Source organism: Procambarus clarkii, chromosome 17 (genome assembly GCF_040958095.1).
Source record: "Procambarus clarkii isolate CNS0578487 chromosome 17, FALCON_Pclarkii_2.0, whole genome shotgun sequence".
NCBI lineage: Eukaryota > Metazoa > Arthropoda > Malacostraca > Decapoda > Cambaridae > Procambarus > Procambarus clarkii.
This window is the reverse complement of record NC_091166.1, coordinates 38329806-38348364: the sequence shown is the minus strand read 5'-3', so window position 1 is coordinate 38348364 and position 18559 is coordinate 38329806. Positions and strand designations below refer to the sequence as shown.

The 18559-nt window shown below is 42.3% G+C and overlaps 1 protein-coding gene across 2 annotated transcripts; it reads right to left on the bottom strand.

The window, feature by feature from the left end:
* Positions 1-387: 387 nt before the first annotated feature.
* LOC123772393 (peroxisomal sarcosine oxidase) lies at positions 388-16661 on the bottom strand. Of its 2 annotated transcripts, XM_069325847.1 has the most exons (10): positions 16375-16517; positions 11934-12034; positions 11231-11382; positions 10970-11098; positions 10687-10771; positions 10343-10530; positions 8693-8825; positions 7309-7458; positions 3876-3951; positions 388-698 (listed from the first exon to the last, which is right to left on the bottom strand). In XM_069325847.1, the coding sequence occupies exons 1-10, from the start codon at positions 16382-16384 to the stop codon at positions 577-579; spliced, it is 1146 nt and encodes a 381-aa protein (XP_069181948.1). In that variant the 5' UTR covers positions 16385-16517; the 3' UTR covers positions 388-576. The 2 variants fall into 2 exon arrangements, with proteins under 2 accessions (XP_069181948.1, XP_069181949.1); XM_069325848.1 differs by lacking the exon at positions 11934-12034 and having other exon boundaries at positions 16375-16661.
* Positions 16662-18559: the final 1898 nt, after the last annotated feature.

Genomic DNA, 18559 nt, shown 5'->3' with positions numbered 1-18559 from the left:
TGCGTCATAGAATTTCCAGTAGGCTCAAAAGTGGACTTTTTCGTGGATTACAAGAGTGCATAAGTTATACATTCCGTGCACAGCAGCTGCAGGTACTATCACGGCAGGCGTACGGGCGCCCATGTTAACCTTTTGTGTTTATTATGTGGTAGAATCATCTGAAATATCTTCATGTTTATTATTATATTGTTTAACTCATTTCCCGAAGCTTTTACAACATTACAGGAGTATGCTGGTGCGTGTTAGTTACTAGTTAGTGAGTTAGTTACTAGTTAGTGAGTTAGTTACTAGTTAGTGAGTTAGTTACTGAGTGCGTATAGTATATACACAAAAGACCAGGACAACAACCTGTCAAGCCACCAAAGGAATGGAATAAAAAAATTTAACCACATTACACTGTCATTCTTAATTACAAATTACAGTCACGACTGTAGTCTCCCTCTCCCAGTTTCCCTTAACATTCTCCTTCTGGCTTCCCACTCTTCCTGTCACCTCTCAGTTACAGGGAGGAATATAAAATAAGGTGAGAGTTCCTGCTTGACATCTCAGGAGATGCAACATCGCATGTCTAAGTTGCTACTTGCTCCCGGTAGAGAACCTTGAGGCTGAGAAGGCCGAGAGGTCAAAGACAGTGGGCTCCTCCAGTACTAGACGACACAGCTCCTGGCCGATGGTTGGGGCGATCTTGAAACCCGAGCCTGAGGGTGAAGGAGGAGAGTGAGTGACTGATTGATTGACTGATGAAGATTAAGCCACCCCAAGATTGTTGTTTTAGATTCAGCTACTCGGAACAAAACGTTCCAAGTAGCACGGACAATGGTGAGCCCGAAGTGGACTTACCTGGCACATGAGCGGAGCTGTATCTTGCTGGAACCACCCAAAAGGTGGCACGGGCATGAATAGCCCGTAAAGTGACAGAGAAAGAAGCGTATACATATCTGTTCAAACACTCAAACACTGACTCTGTGTATTTGTACACAGATATGTGTGTATGTACTCGCCGGGACAGACCCCAGTTCTGTCCCGGCGAGTATCGAGCGGACTGGAGTCGTGCTGCTCACATTATATTAATTTACATAAACTAGTGAACGCCACCATTCTGAAGAAGAGTTGGAAGAAGTTGAAAAGAAAGCAGGTATTGGAGTACAAGTAAAGGAGAGAAGAGGTCTTGGAATACAAGGAGAAGGGGGTGGGGAAGAGGTCCTAGAGTACTGGGAGAGGAATAATGAGGTCTTAAGAGTACAAGAAGGTGAGTAAACAAGTCCTGGAGTACCAAGCGATAAGGAAGTAGAGTCTGAAGTACAAGAGCACGAAGGAGTAAATCTTAGAGTACCCGAAGAGGAGCATCAGATGGAAGCCAAATATAGAGTACAAACGGACGCCTGAAGTTCCTTCATCAATGTCTCTAGGGAGACTGAGTTAACCAAGAGTGCAAGATCAGCTGTTATAGTGAACACGGATCATGGAATGAGTTCGGGGGATGGAGGGGGGGCGGGGGGGGGAGGCTCTTTAGAGTACACAGTGAGTAAACATAGAATTCAAACATCTTGAGGGAGGATGGGGGGGGGGGAGTGAGAGAGGGAGACACACCTGGGGAGGTGAGAGAGGGAGACATAGCAGGAGAGTTACCGTAAATGGATTTCCCGGAGGAGGCTGAGAGGGAGGGGGTTGGGGTAGGCCTTAGGGTGGGGGTGGGCGTGAGGGTGGGGGTGGGCGTGAGGGTGGGGGTGGGCGTGGGGGAGGGGGTGGGCGGCCAGCTTGATAGAGCAAGGTATTGCGTGCTGGGGGGGGGTGACTGGCAGGCATGGCGGGGGAAGCCAGCCAAAAATAGCGAAAGAGGGAGGAAGGGAGAGAAAGAGAGAGAGAGAGAATGAGAAGGAAGGAGGGAGGGTGCGGAAAAAAGAAGAAGATGGAATGCCTGCTACACTTTTCTGCTGCAGAAGTTTTTCTCAAATCTCTAGAAAGGTTTGGGGCCATACCTGGTATATATGGTGAGAAAGGTGAAGGCTCTCTCCTCAGTCTCTACCACCTCTGCACACACACACACACTATCTGTATACCAGTTGATTGACAGTTGAGAGCCGGGACCAAAGAGCCAGAGCTCAACCCCCGCAAACACAACTAGGTGAGTACTACCAACCGGAATAAACATTAATGAATACATTATACAGTATTAACTAGCGTGAATATAAATCTCAAAGTATAGATAATGAACCCCCACACTGTGAACTACCATAGCTGCTGCTACCACTACCACCAAACACCACTAGTAAGTAGTTAGTTCCTTACACTAGTACTACTGCTACTAATACTATAATTACTACAACTAACGCTATGACTGTCATCACTAGTTACTAGCTAGATTCTCACACTAATGCCGCTGCTATTACTGCTAACATCACCCCTACCATTATGACTGCCCTTACTAGCAACTGGTAGTACATATATATATATATATATATATATATATATATATATATATATATATATATATATATATATATATATATATATATATATATATATATAGCTCTGACCCGTGATCCTTACCGTGGCATAAATGTCTTCCAAATAATGCTGTGAAAACTCAGTAACGTGCAAGTGTGTCAGAGACTACTTTGGTGCTCGTCTCGCAGTCTGCTTCAGCTGGACGTCTTCCTCACAAGATAAGTCTGATAGTCGTAATATTTGTACTTAAAAGGATACTATGTATCAAGCACCGAGAATGTTAACTCAAAAGAAAATCTAGTTTTCTGTAGAGGAAATCAGCGAACCTATATGCTGCCCATCATGAGGGGCTAGGTAATGATATACAAGGAAATACTTCGTGAACAGCATAAGTGAGAAAGTTACTTAAGGGTTAGAAAAGTGTAAGGAGGAACTGGAACCACCCAATGTGTAAGTATTCAGAAAACAAGAAACAATCAAACAAATATGTAGGGAAATGAAGGCAAGAAATTGACAGTCAGGTATAAACATTGAATAAGAAAACAGAAACAAATTGACATCGAACAACAAATTAGTACAACACACAATGAATATAATTAAATCCTGATACTCTGTCGGCGTAAGAAAACAAAAGAAAGAGATAATTTCTCGGGAAGATTGAGCCACAGAGGAAGCAGAGATCACACTCTCTCTGCAGAGAAACAGAGAGAGAGAGAGAGAGAGAGAGAGAGAGAGAGAGAGAGAGAGAGAGAGAGAGAGAGAGAGAAGAAACAGGAACACGAGATAAGGCAGCAAGAAACGAGATAAAGTGGATAAGAGTGTTGCGTCAGGAGCCCACACTCGACAGTGCCAGGCAAGGAGGCTGCCACTTCCCGAAGACAGTGACAGAGAAGCATGTGGGACTGGGAGTATAAACACCAAACCAGCTGCCCGAAGAACGCAATAATCAAACATCGTATACAACGGACACCAAAGTATCCAACACCACGATGACTTTAGGAACCCTAGATAAATAGACTTTCAGAACTATACACAAACTGTGGTAAGACTAATCCTTGAGCATGAGTCCAGACCTTAAACATTCTAAAATAACATTAGAAAATGTAGAGATAAGCAACAAGACTTGTCTCAGAACTGCCGTGTATGACCTTGAGTAAAATTTTGAGTGAACACAATCACTACGTTGTAAAAAAAATGGCAAATCAGTGGAGATATGATAAAAACGTGCGATATATTAAGAGGAATAAACAGGATGGATAAAGAGACAAAGTTCAAAGTGACAACACACCCGGGAAACACACCCGGGTGGAAGCTGGAGACACACCAAGACAAACTTTCCTCCATAAGATCCGCCAAAACAACTGGAACTGGCTACACTAAGAACAGTAAAAGCAGCGACATGCGAGGAGCACGAACACACAACTCACCTGAGAAGCCGCATGCAAAGATGACGTTCTTGTACACTGGATGGCGATCCACCACGAACTGCTTATCCGGCGTCCACTGCAGAAGACACGCAGAATATGAGACATTTCGTTAGTTTGCATTTTACACATGTTGGTATTATGTGGGTCAGCCAGTTGTGCCACTCTCATACATCTAAATAAATGAAGTAACGAGAGAGAGAGAGAGAGAGAGAGAGAGAGAGAGAGAGAGAGAGAGAGAGAGAGAGAGAGAGAGAGAGAGAGAGAGAGAGAGAGAGAGAGAGAGAGAGAGAGAGAGAGGAGAGAGAGAGAGAGAGGAGAGAGAGAGAGAGAGAGAGAGAGAGAGAGAGAGAGAGAGAGAGAGAGAGAGAGAGAGAGAGAGAGAGAGAGAGAGAGAGAGAGAGAGAGAGAGAGAGAGAGAGAGAGAGAGAGAGGGGGGGGGGGGGGGAAGAAACAGGAACACGAGATGAGGTAACAAGAAACGAGATAAAGTGGACAAGCAAAAGGAATTCAATCCTTAGAAACATATAAAACAAAGAATTAACTTTTTGCAACTAGGCATTCCGATCTGCCTTTTAGCGCATCAAAGACACTAACTTGTGAAACAAATAAATTAAACAAAAACACCTTGACAACAAAACAAGAAAGACCTTAAGGTCTGATAAATATCACAGAATGTAGAAGAATGAGAATGACAGGAAGGAACGGATGTAGGGAACTTGAAAAAATCTACGTGAAAATACAGAGTTACTTTTAAGGAAACAAACGATACAGGGATGTGAACGTAGTGGGGAGGGAAGTTAGCGAAAAAATAAGAAACTATGTTAAACCATACAAAATCATATGAAAAGATATGAAAAGTTATGAAACCATGTAAAGCAATATGTAATCATATGTAATAACCAAGTGAAACTATGTGAAACAATGTGAAACCAAGTGAAACTATGTGAAAACCATGTGAAAACAAATGAAATTATGTGAAATCAAGTGAAACTATGTGAAACCAAATGAAATCGATGTGAAACATGTGAAGTCGTGTGAAATCGCCAAAGTAGAGTGCCAAGGTGAGAAAGAAGAGTTGATTGGTGACTTGAGATACTTCAAGACACTGGGGACGTCAGAGAAGAACGCGACACAGACAAGCCAAGTGTGCTGAAGGAAGCATTACACAAGTATCCCTCAGCCCCTCATGACAGGACAACATAAACAAGAAATAAATGGTACATCTTGAGAGCCTAAAATTCTAAGTGGGTGGAACAGACCCGTGGAAGAGGAAGGAACCTCGTGGGCCAGCCACTGACCTCCTGGAAGCAAACCACAACAGTTTTCTAACTCCCATCTCCCTATTTTTCCTTGTAGGTGAAAGGAAACGTGCTCAACCGTTTCTGCCCTTCTCGGGTACATCGTTTATGAACTGAGGACGTAGATCCCTATGCTACAGGATCCATTCAGATGAAGCTCAACATAAATCACATGATTTTGTCAAGATTTAGCTCCTATTACCAGGCACAAAATAGAACAAAATACGACCAATTTCAATTAAAGTTTAGCAGGAGATCGTCAAGAGGGTTCCACTAGTGTAAACTAACAATACAATAGCAAGAAGATCCCAAGAAGCTTCTCTGGCGTCTTTCCCAAACAAGGAGCATTTGCAAAGGAAGAGAATACAGGAATAGAAAATTGGAAACGGAAACTTGTACGGTAAAATAGATGAGGAACCGAGGCATGGGAAAATAAAGCACCCCCCTTCTCCCCCAACCAGCAATGACCCCCCCCTCCTTCAATGATGAGGTCACGAGATACCAAATCAGCCACCCAGACTTCCGAAGTCGACTACACAGGTACACGCGAACACGTCAAGCACCACACTGTCAGTAACTGAACCCACCTGCAACACGCTCTCACCCACGCTCTCCCCCCCCCCATGTCCTCCTCCACGCCCTCACCCACCCACTGCCACCCTTACCTCATCAGGTGACCAGAAAAGAAAAGGGTGTCAGCCACCTGAACAGTGCCAGTTTGTGTAATCTCTCGGACAATGCCAGTTTGAGTCAGCCACCTAACTATGCCTGTTTGCGTCAGCCCTCTGACGATGCCTGTATGAGCGAGTCCTAACAGTGCCTGATTGCGTCAGCCCTATAGCAATATGAATGTCAGTTTGTGTGAGCCCCTATGACAATGTGTGTCAGTTTGCGTCAATTCTCTCTTACATGATATTATACATTAATACATTTATCAAGTCCACAACGATAAAATGATGCTGTGGACTTGCCAAGTATTCCCTCTCCCCTCAGATCAATGCGAAATAATTTCTTAACCCCTAATGGTCTTGCTAAATAATTCCTCGTCTCTCTCTCCTAATTATTCCTTAGCTCTAAAATCCTCATCAAATTAACTTTCACTTCATAGATCTTAGGCAAATTTACCGGAAGGCTCCCCTATGTCCCATTTATGAGGTCACATGTCGTCTCACGCTACGTTTATGAGGTCACATGTCGTCTCACGCTACGTATATGAGGTCACATGTCGTCTCACTCTACGTTTATGAGGTCACATGTCGTCCCACGCTACGTTTATGAGGTCCCATGTCGTCTCACGCTACGTTTATGAGGTCACCCGCCGTAGAGAGACTCGCGTGAATCTCTAAACGAATCGTTAAGTTTCCCGGAGTTTCTGGGATTAGAGTTTGTGTTGGATATTATAAAACGTTAACGCTGGGGAGATGAGTCAGGAGCATCACCCTACTGTAGCAGAAATATCCACCTTCACTATCACTACTGACACACCCACCATCACTCCCCACTATCACTGTAACCACTGAAACACTATATCCACCGCCATAGCAACACACACCACTACAACCACAACTACCACCCCTAGCAACACACCACAATAACCCCCCCCCCCTACCAATACCACAATAACCACAACTACCACCATAGCAACACAATACAGTCTGGTCCCCCCCCTACAGCAGTTGACAATCACCATTAAGGAGTCTCGCTAAATCTTCATTGTGAGTGTTATGTAACGTTGCAATGCAGGATTCCCACTGATAATATTCAGCTCAAATAGAGCTCCCAGAGTGCTTTATGGCTGGGTTTGGTGTTCAATTGCCCAACACAGTTTCTCACCCCCAGCCACCGTGAGTTTCACTATGCTCTTTGGCATACTATAGTCCCCTGACACAATGCTACTTGGATTATATATATATATATATATATATATATATATATATATATATATATATATATATATATATATATATATATATATATATATACACACAGTATATCTGTTCCCTCTTAGAGATATAGATATATAACCCAGTCCAGTATGCATAACTGACATTTGTATATGTATGATCCAATGAATATCCCTACAATATATTTATACACGAGTCTATTGAATATATTGTTATGATCTGGGGACGTACTGTGTACATGCAGGTCTCCTCGATGGCAGGGTGCGGGTGGAGGAAGGGGAACCTCTCCTTGACGTAGGTCTTCGTCGCCTCCTTTATATCCCTGTTATCCCCTTCGTCACGTTCCTCCGGCTTGACCTCTGGGCCCCCGTGGTACACCACCTGTGGGAAGGAGGGACGGGCAGGGAAGTAGACAACAGAACTATCAGAAGAGAGTGCCAAGCCATTACGACTATATAGCACTGGGAAGGGGTCAGGATAAGGATTTAGGATGGGACGGGTGGGGGGAAAGGAATGGTGCCCCAACCACTTGGATGGTCGGGGATTAAACGCCGACCTGCATGAAGCGAGACCGTCACTCTACCGTCCAGCCCGAGTGGTTGGGTTAGCAGAAGTCGTTGAAGGCACTAGGGAAAATATACATGAAAATGCTCAGTGTGTATGACTTTGCATGTTCTATGACTTGTGACGAACGCGGCAGGATGAAAGTGCTATCTGATCTGGTACTCTTCCTTCCTGGCAAAATATCGACACGGCCATGGCGTCTCAGGCAGCCGACAGGCAGAGCATTTCCTAGCTGTGGCACAGGAAGATGACCAAAGTCAGACCCAGTCACCTTGAGTGAAGGCTTAAAGCCTAATCCTATTATGAGAGAGGGTTAAAGCCTCACCTAGTCACGCAGGTCGAGGGCTACATCTATCTTAGAAAAGTATAAGAATTTTTGTTTACATGTTTGTTTTTTTAAATATTAAGCTGTGTAAACAGTTCCAAAAGTTGTCGTGGGGGTCTGAACGTGTCCCTGACATGCTCTTCCCATTCCAAGTCCCCTGTACACTTTTGTACAATTTTACAATTTGTACAATTTTACAATCTTGTACAACTTTGTACAATTTTACAATTTTGTACAATTTTGAATTGTTCTGTGGACGTGTGTACCTCTAGCCCCATGTACCTGTCGATGATGCTGAGCTGAGGTCATGATGTACAATGATTTTTGTCATATATGTGCTCGTGATGTATACATATAATCAATACCCTATAAGAAAAATACTCGTAACTTCGAGAAACATGTTTTTTCAATACCTGTCAAACAATTCAAAATTTTGTAGCATTAAGTATTTAAATTACATTGAAAACAAAGTATAAATGTAAACACCAGAATATTTTTGTTGTTGTTATTTGGTGTATATTATTATTAATAATTAATATTATTAATATAATATTATTATTAATATAATATTAATATAATATAATATTATTAATAATTATAATTAATAATATTATTATTATCAATGTTGACGCGATGTTGTTGTCGTTAAAGATTCGCTACTTGGAACAAAAAGTTCCAAGTATCACGGGCTATGGTGAGCCCGTAGGACACGATGTAAGCACTGACCTTAACAAGACCCGGGTACTCGAGCTCCGGTAGTCCGTAGAAGTGTCCCTTGGGGTCGTGGTAGTCTATGAAGGAGGTGGTGGTGTAGGTGGGGTCGTCGATGCGCCAGTAGAACACGGAGATCTTCTCCACTCTGTCAAAATCATAGTTCCATGACTGCCAACACTGATAGGCAACCTTTGTAATGATATTGTCATGACTATCACGGTAAACAAACACCGTACATATTATAGTCTAGGTCAGGGAAGGGCAACCATGTTCAAGTGAGCGCGCCAAAATCGCCAAATCTTCGATGAAATTTTTTATCGCGTGTCAACCGAAATTTTTGGGAACATCATTCATTTTATATCATGCCTTTTAAGTATCATGAAAACCTTTCAAATAATCAAATATCAAAGAATATTCTAAGAGTGATTACTGACAATCATGTAAGATTGAATGTATGTTTTTAGTGACGGAATTTTTGCTTAATGGTTGCTATCTACGTTGTTGATAGCGTAGATACTTTTTATTAACTTTTAAGTGTAATTCTCGCTACCATATACACCCACACGATTTAAAGTAGCAATTTTTAACATCAGTAAAAAGTAAACAATAATTCAAATTTTGTTATATCAAATCAATCAGCCGTAAGTTTTCAAGTTTTCCCAATACATTACAGTGCCCAGTCGCATAATCGTTTTACTTTGCTGAAGGAACGTTTTCGTATTTCAACACATTACCAGGGAATCCAGACAGAGAAGATTGATGATAAAGATTAAGCCACCCAAAAGATGGCACGGGCATGAATAAGTGCCCATGGTAAGTGGTGGCCCTTTTGAGCCATTACCAGTATCAAGAGCTGATACTGGAGATCTGTGGAGGTGCGACTGCACCCTGCGTGACGGGAGATGTCTCCCGTGGACAGAGAAGACGGGGGTTTGGGATTATATACCCCACTACACTTGAGTAGATAAGGATCCATAAACAATTAAATGGCTATTACCTATTTCTTGGAATGTAATACACATACAATTATTCCTTACACAATTTTATACCTATCATAAATCTTACCAGTTATAAAGCTATCTAATTTATAGAATCTTGGACTTACAATCTTAATACAAAGATCTAAACAATATGGATACAAAGATCCATATTATTATTATCCTCCACAGCAACATGCTCTTCGAAGCATAAAAGCATCGAAAGGATTGATCCCGTCATCCATCCACCTATATGTCAAGTCTTTTGATCAAAAATACATCAAGGAGCCTAAACTTTCATAGTCCTTTTGTTTAGCTTTTGTCAGGTTTTGGGTTCTGAGGTGCCTCGCATGAAGCAAGCAAGATTAATATGTAACATTTAATATTGTAAGAAAAATCATATATAAATGTGGACAAATATAGAGAAATCGAGATATAAAAGGTGAGTGAAAAGTGCATGTGAAGCGAATGTAAGAGGCATAGAGAGAGAGAGAAAGAGAGAGAGAGAGAGAGAGAGAGAGAGAGAGAGAGAGAGAGAGAGAGAGAGAGAGAGAGAGAGAGAGAGAGAGAGAGAGAGAGAGAGAGAGAGAGAGAGAGAGAGAGAGGGGGAAGGGGGGGGGGGGGAGGAAAAGTATAAACCTGCTTAAAAAGGATTAAACATTATTGTGTTGACATTAGCGCTGACCTGAGAGGAATATGAACCCCCAGCTTGGCCAGGAGTGGTCCTGCCCAGGGCCCGGGGCACAAGACCACAGTGCCCGCCCGCACCGTGCCCCGACGCCCCGTGATCTTCACCGAGCCGTCGGGACCCACCTCAACACCCTCCACCGGCCAGTTGTCCACCATCCGCCCCCCTGCCTCGCGAAACAGCCGCTGAGGGAGATAATAACCAAGACCTAGTTGCAGCAAAGTAATCATAATGGAATAAAAAAACTATATGGATCATCATAAAGATTATTAGTTATACTGGCTTTGAGGTTTACTTTAATAAATGCATAATTACGACAACATAAAGCCCGACACACACACCTGGATTGCTGCTACACACTTGTCAGCCATGAGGACCCCGGCAGAAGTGTCAACAACGGCTAGACTATCATTTGGGATTGTTATCCTGCCGGAGGAATTAAAGATATTATTAGTCTAAATCTTCGACGAACTGATTATATAGAAAAAAAATGCAAAGTTTGGGTTTAGGCTATGATTGGGTGTGTTGATCTTTTTTCCCAACCACATGATCTTTGACTGTGTTTGCTGGTACTCGAGCAGCACCGCAGCAACCACACACATGGTCCACCACTCAGCCACTAACCCAAACTTGCTAAGGACGGTGGCTGGAGGCAACCAGACGGGTGTGTACCCAGCTTCCTCCACCGACTGGGCACACTTCTCCAAGATTGGCCGCTGATCCCCGCGGCTCATCGCCAACATTGGTGCAGGTCTGCAATAAGCGCAAGCAGACATAATAAATTACATTATATAGGCCAAGTAACTAAAAAAATATATATATAGATATACCATTCAGTTTAACGTGATCCAGAAAGTCAATGACAAATATATGCAGAGTCAGTACCTGAAGAGGGTGTCTCCGGCCTGCTCCTGGAGGCGCTGCCACTGGGTGAGGGCGTCCCTCATGATGGGCTCCAGGGCCGGAATGCCGTCGTTCGCTGTACGAGTGATCCGGCTCTGGCCGTGACTGCTGCCTCTGGTGTGAGGCACTGGGAACTGAGGGCAAGGGGCGAGTGGTCACTAGGAAGGTTACCGAGAAGAAATTCATGTTTTGCTACAAGGGAACTGGTCGACGTAGGTCTGGTTAATGAGAGCGAACTAGTGCGGCTGCCTATTTTCATTTAAACAAATAAATGAAAATAGGAAAATAATGAAAATTCTCGAAATTACACAGGAAAACGCCACGAGCTGGACCCATTGCTACTCCATCTATTTCCGGCCAATTGAGCAGGGGGACATTGATTGGTTGGTTGATGAAGAATTAAGTCACCCAAGAGGTGATACCGGCATGAATAAGTGGTAGATTTTTTTGGAGTGAATGTGATCTTTGATTACGGGCTATTCATGCCCGTGCCACCTCTTGGGTGGCTTAACCTTCATCACTGTGATCTTTGGTGGTGAGAGCGGAGGGCTGCGCGTTGTTGTTGTTGTTATAGATTTAGCTACTGGGAACAAACAGTTCAAAGTAGCACGGGCTATGGTGAGCCCGTAGTGGCCTTACCTGGCACAGGAGCGGGGCTGTAACTTATTGTGGGGCTGCGCAGTACCTGCTCGAGAAGTATGGTGCGCCGTCCCGCCCTGGCCAGGTGCAGCGCCGCGCACGACCCGTGAACGCCTGCTCCAACCACTGCCACATCTGACTCCAGCTCTGACGGGCACACACACACACACACACACACATGTGCCTCATTAATGACAGTAGTGAAAAATATCTCATAACAATGCATGTTAATTACAATAAAAATTACGTTAATGGCTTGGTGATGTATTGACAACGTGGAGTGTCTGCTGATTAAGGTCAAGATTCACCAAGCATTTATTTTACGACATACGAAATCTATTGATCTTTCCATAATGATGGCGGCTCTGTTTATATATATATATATATTTTAAACAGTTTACGAGCTCCAGTCTTCATAACCCAAAGGTTATTATTGCACATAAAAGTCACAATAACGTGTCTGAAAAATGTTGACCAAACCACACACTAGAAAGTGAAGGGACGACGACGTTTCGGTCCTTCCTGGATCATTATCAAGTCGATTGTAGTCAACAAGGTTATTGTCGTTATAAACAACATCGTAATGCTTCAAAACTCGTAAACTCTTCATTAAAATATAAACAAAGCCGCCATGATTAGGAAAAGATGTAGAGGTTTCGTATGTCGCACCGTAAATGGTTGCTGCATCCTCGCTCAGCCTCTTTGTATCTTGTTATGACTTGGTCCGTCATTTTCAAGTAAAGTTGCCACTCAGATTTAATAATGTAGAAGTTGCTTAAGACATTGGGCATAATCCTACTGAAGCCAGCACACGAGGCAACAGCACTCATCCACCGCTTAACTTAGACTAAAATGAGTAACACTTCGCGGGGCAGCCAGAGGATTAGGGCCCGCGCAGGAACATCTCTGAAAACAAAAGTAGTAATCCTGGACATTCTTCCTTTTAAGTTCTTCTTACCACTGAACGCTTCCCAGATACGACGAGGAAAGGTTATTGGAACTAAACCTCACGACACTGGAAAACAAAAGAGCTAGGGAAGACATGAACACCACCTATAACATTCACAGAGGAATTGACAGAGTACGTAAAAACAAACTATTTTGCACGGGTGGTACGCGAACAAGGGGACACAGGTGGAAACTGAGTACCCAAATGAGCCACAGAGATGTTAGAAAGAACTTTTTCAGTGTCAGAGCAGTTAACAGGTGGAATGCATTAGGCAGTGGTGTGGTGGAGGGTGACTCCATACACAGTTTCAAATGTAGATCTGATAGAGCCCAAATGGCTTAGGAACCTGTACACCAGTTAATTGATTGAGAGTTGAAAGACGTGACCAAAAAGCAGCTCAACCTCCCGCAAGTACAACTAGGTAGGTATAACCAGGTGAGTAAACACACAACCCAACACAGTCACACACCCACATGAGGCTCCGTGTCTGAGTAGACAGCGCTTGGGTGTCGTAGTCCTAATGGCCCGGGTTCGATTCCCGGCGGAGGCGGAGAAAATGGACAGAGTTTCTTTCACCCTGATGTTCACCTAACAGTAAATAGGTTCCTGGGAGTTAGACAGCTGCTACGGGCTGCTTCCTGGGGATTGGGTGTGTGTTAGAGAGAAATATATGTAGTATGTATAGTAGAGGAAAAATAAATTGGTTAGAAAGGCGGGATCCAAACGCTAATAGTTCGATTCTGCAGACACAAATAGTAAATACACACTCTCCCTTCCCCTCCCCCCTCTCTCTCACTCTCCCTTCCAGTCTCATGTTCTTAATGAGCCAACAAGTTAAGAGCTGTTATCCTACATCAGTTCATCAGAACACTGATCCTCTACACTCATTTATTTAAGAGACTAATTATTAGTATCGAATAAGAACCAACTTTCTCTAGTATTAACGTACAATTATGTTAGGAACAGGATGAAGCTGGCTCCGACTGTGTACCAAAATGGTCATATGGTCGATTACATTTATTTCGTGCATATCCATGTCTCTCGTATTAGGAATGATGCTTAAGTTCCAAATGAAAGTCACCCTAGGAATGAATACAACTGATGATTCACGAAGATTAAGCCACCCAAGAGGTGGCACGGGCATGAGTAGCCCGTAAGTGGTAGATTTTTTGGAGTGAATGTCATTCAAACTGATGGAGTAATGTTCTATGTTTAGGCAACATAAAGTTGCTAGTGGCTGAGCGCCTTTTGTTGTGGCTTCCAATTATGAATTCCAGGAAGTTTGGTCAGGTGGGAAACCCTGAGAACATTGGCCTTATACATAACAGTAAGGCCATCACGGCCCATGCCACCATCATGCCCATGCCACCTGTTGGGTGGCTTAATCTTCATCAATCAATCAATCAATCAACATCTCAGGTCTTCTCCCACGGCTCTCTCACCTCGTCCAGAATGCTGATAAATTCATTGCCAAGATGTGACAGAGCTAGTTCTTTATATGAGTCTTTGCCTCCCCTGCTGAATATTTCTGTATCACCGTACTTGTTCTGTTCAGAAGGTGTCTCTACGTGGTCATTAAAGCATCACACTTCATGCCTAATACGTCAACTTTATCAGAGAGCTGTAGACTCTTGCCAATCATTCATATGTCAGTCCAGTTGCAATGTTGCCAAATTTTTGCCTTGTTATCATCGTTTTTATTTTCCGAGCCTCAAATATTCCGTGCCATCACCTTCAACACTGGGATATTGTTGCGTGTTGTGACTGATAACTCACGGTTATCTACAGAGACTTTCCTCTCTGCAGGTGAAGGTAGAGTGCAGCCACCAGCTTACACTAGAGCTTCAGGCTTTAGTCCATCGTTGAAGTAGACACGTTACAAGAAGGGACCAAGCACTACCCTGTGATACGCTGGCACCAATTGAGAGGCTTTCAGAGAGTCGTCTTCTACACCGTTCTTGAAGGTAATCACTTGTCTGTAACACTAAAGCTGAGATACTTAGTGTTTGAAGCTTTAATGCTAGTAGTCTCTTCTCTCTATCACTTTTTCTATGTTTTCAGTCCTCTCTTTCTCTCCCACTATTTCCACACTTACGAGTAAAGCTGTCTCAGATATTTATCTTGTTCGTAATACTATCTTGAGTCTCCCTCAAGGCAAGTTGTGAAGACGATCCCAAGATTGCCCGCCATCACTGCCGCTCTCTCCAAGTAATGGAATGGAGTCCTGTGAGGCGTTTCATATATTGTGCGCTCACTCACTTCAATCTCCTCCAGCCAGTGTGTGTGTGTGTGTGTGTGTGTGTGTGTGTGTGTGTGTGTGTGTGTGTGTGTGTGTGTGTGTGTGTGTGTGTACTCACCTAGATGTGTCTGTAGGTTCAAGCATAAGCTCTTGGACCCTGCTTTTCCATTCTCCGGTTGTTTAATGCAATAACTCCGACTTTTAAAATTATAATTGAGTGTGTTTCTCCAACCTGCTCTTTTAGCGCATTCCATTTTCCCTCAACTCATATGCTAAAAGACAACTTTCTTACCTATGACTCATTTGAGTCTCAAGTTTCCATCCTCCTCTTCTTGGACTATTGGTGTTCATTTATGTTGCGAAAATATAAATACTCTGTAAGACACGGTCACTTCTCTAGTGCTTCGTACATTTGTCTGAAAGTTCTCATCATATTGATTGGGAGATGGCTTCTTCAATTACGAATTTTAAGATAATTTTAAATAGCAACATTAATGAATCTGCTATAATACATATTACAAAATCATCAAGTAATTTGAAATTTAGCAACGGTTTGTATAATTTAGATCCATTTTTGATTGATCAGTTAAAAGACGATTTAGGTATGTTCATTGATACACATTTATCTCACTAATACCATTTATCTCACTAATACCATTTATCTCACTAATACCATTTATCTCACTAAAACTGAAAATTATATAAACTATACATAATGTAGTATTTTCCTTTGTAATATATGAATTTTATATTGTAAATTATTTAATAAACAGAAAAAAATCAAACTTTCGTACGTCTGGAAAATAATTACATAATATTACACAGGTGAGAGAAGTACATGTGACGAAGCACCTGCAGGTCCAGGCGTTCACAAGGTGTTCTATTCTGACACCTGCGCCGCGTTCTCTTGATGTGCCACTCAGTAAAAAAAACAAACCTAACCTAACCAAGAAACGAACGAATCCAACCAACGAACCTAAACTATCGTGTCCGATGCATAGAAAACGTATATATATATATATATATATATATATATATATATATATATATATATATATATATATATATATATATATATATATATATATATATATATATATACCGACTCTAAGGGCCACCACTTACGGGCTATTCATGCCCGTGCCACCTTTTGGGTGGCTTAATCTTCATCAATCAATCAATCTTAAATAGGTTGCATTTGTAACGTTGGTTACGAGGACAGATTGAAGAAGCCGTGTACATAAGTATGACCAGAATTATAATTCCAGCGAAGTTTGTATCATATAACGCGTAGCTTACCTTCCTGCATGACGATGAGCTCTCCGCTTGGCTCCGTAGCTGGGTTAAGAGTCGTAGCTTGACGCCTGCGGTGTTAGTCGCTGGGAAGTCCAGACGCTGAGTGGCTAAAATGGCCGCTTTTGTCGACGTAGAGCACAGCAGGACTGAGCCACTGGGGCACTCTACACCAGGTCGCTCACAGTGGCCCGTTGATAGAGCGAGGCGCTGCCTTAAGTGATGTGGGGTGTTAGTGTCCACTCACTGATTATCAAGGTCACCCTGGCAACAACTGTGGCGCGCCACCACACACACATGCACCATGCATGCGCGCGCACACACACACACACATGCACCATGCATGCGCGCGCACACACACACACACACACACACACACACACACACACACACACATACACACACAGTACACAGAACACACAGAACACACAGTACACAGAACACACAGAAGCTGAGTACCCAAATGAGCCACAGAGACGTTAGAAAGAACTTTTTCAGTGTCAGAGTAGTTAGCAAATGGAATGCATTAGGAAGTGATGTGGTGGAGGCTGACTCCATTCACAGTTTCAAATGTAGATATGATAGAGCCCAGTAGGCTCAGGAATCTGTACACCAGTTGATTGACGGTTGAGAGGCGGGACCAAAGAGCCAGAGCTCAACCCCCGCAAGCACAATTAGGTAAGTACAATTAGGTAAGTACACACACACACACACACACAATATATTATATATATATATATATATATATATATATATATATATATATATATATATATATATATATATATACATATATATATATATATATATATATATATATATATATATATATATATACATATATATATATATATATATATATATATATATATATATATATATATATATATATATATATATAATGTGTGTGTGTAATATATCATATATATACATGCATAATCTATATAAAATACATATATATATATCATGTATATAATGTGTGTGTGTGTGTAATATCATATATATACATGCATAATCGGTTCTCGAGAAACATTTGACTAATCACTATGCACTTGATAAGAATTTTAAGGTGGCGTTCGGAGAAGATAAGGATATCACTCAGGGCCAAGGACAAATACCATTGGGTGGTGATAGCTTGTTATAACGAGGCCTTCTCTTCTTAGTGACGCCTTATACTACTGTTACTCTACTTAGTGACGCCTTATACTACTGTTACTCTCCTTAGTGACACCTTATACCACTGTTACTCTCGTTAGTGACGCCTTATACTACTGTTACTCTCCTTAGTGACACCTTATACCACTGTTACTCTCGTTAGTGACGCCTTATACTACTGTTACTCTCCTTAGTGACACCTTATACCACTGTTACTCTCGTTAGTGACGCCTTATACTACTGTTACTCTTCTTAGTGACTCCTTATACCACTGTTACTCTCCTTAGTGATGCCTTATACCACTGTTACTCTCCTTAGTGACGCCTTATACTACTGTTACTCTCCTTAGTGACGCCTTATACCACTGTTACTCTCCGTAGTGACGCCTTATACTACTGTTACTCTCCTTAGTGACGCCTTATACCACTGTTACTCTACTTAGTGACGCCTTATACTACTGTTACTCTCCTTAGTGACACCTTATACTACTGTTACTCTCCTTAGTGACGCCTTATACTACTGTTACTCTCCTTAGTGACGCCTTATACTACTGTTACTCTCCTTAGTGACGCCTTATACTACTGTTACTCTCCTTAGTGACGCCTTATACTACTGTTACTCTACTTAGTGACGCCTTATACTACTGTTACTCTCCTTAGTGACGCCTTATACTACTGTTACTCTCCTTAGTGACGCCTTATACTACTGTTACTCTCCTTAGTGATGCCTTATACCACTGTTACTCTCCTTAGTGATGCCTTATACTACTGTTACTCTCCTTAGTGACGCCTTATACTACTGTTACTCTACTTAGTGACTCCTTATACTACTGTTACTCTCCTTAGTGACGCCTTATACTACTGTTACTCTCCTTAGTGACGCCTTATACCACTGTTACTCTACTTAGTGACGCCTTATACTACTGTTACTCTCCTTAGTGACGCCTTATACTACTGTTACTCTACTTAGTGACGCCTTATACTACTGTTACTCTCCTTAGTGACGCCTTATACTACTGTTACTCTCCTTAGTGACG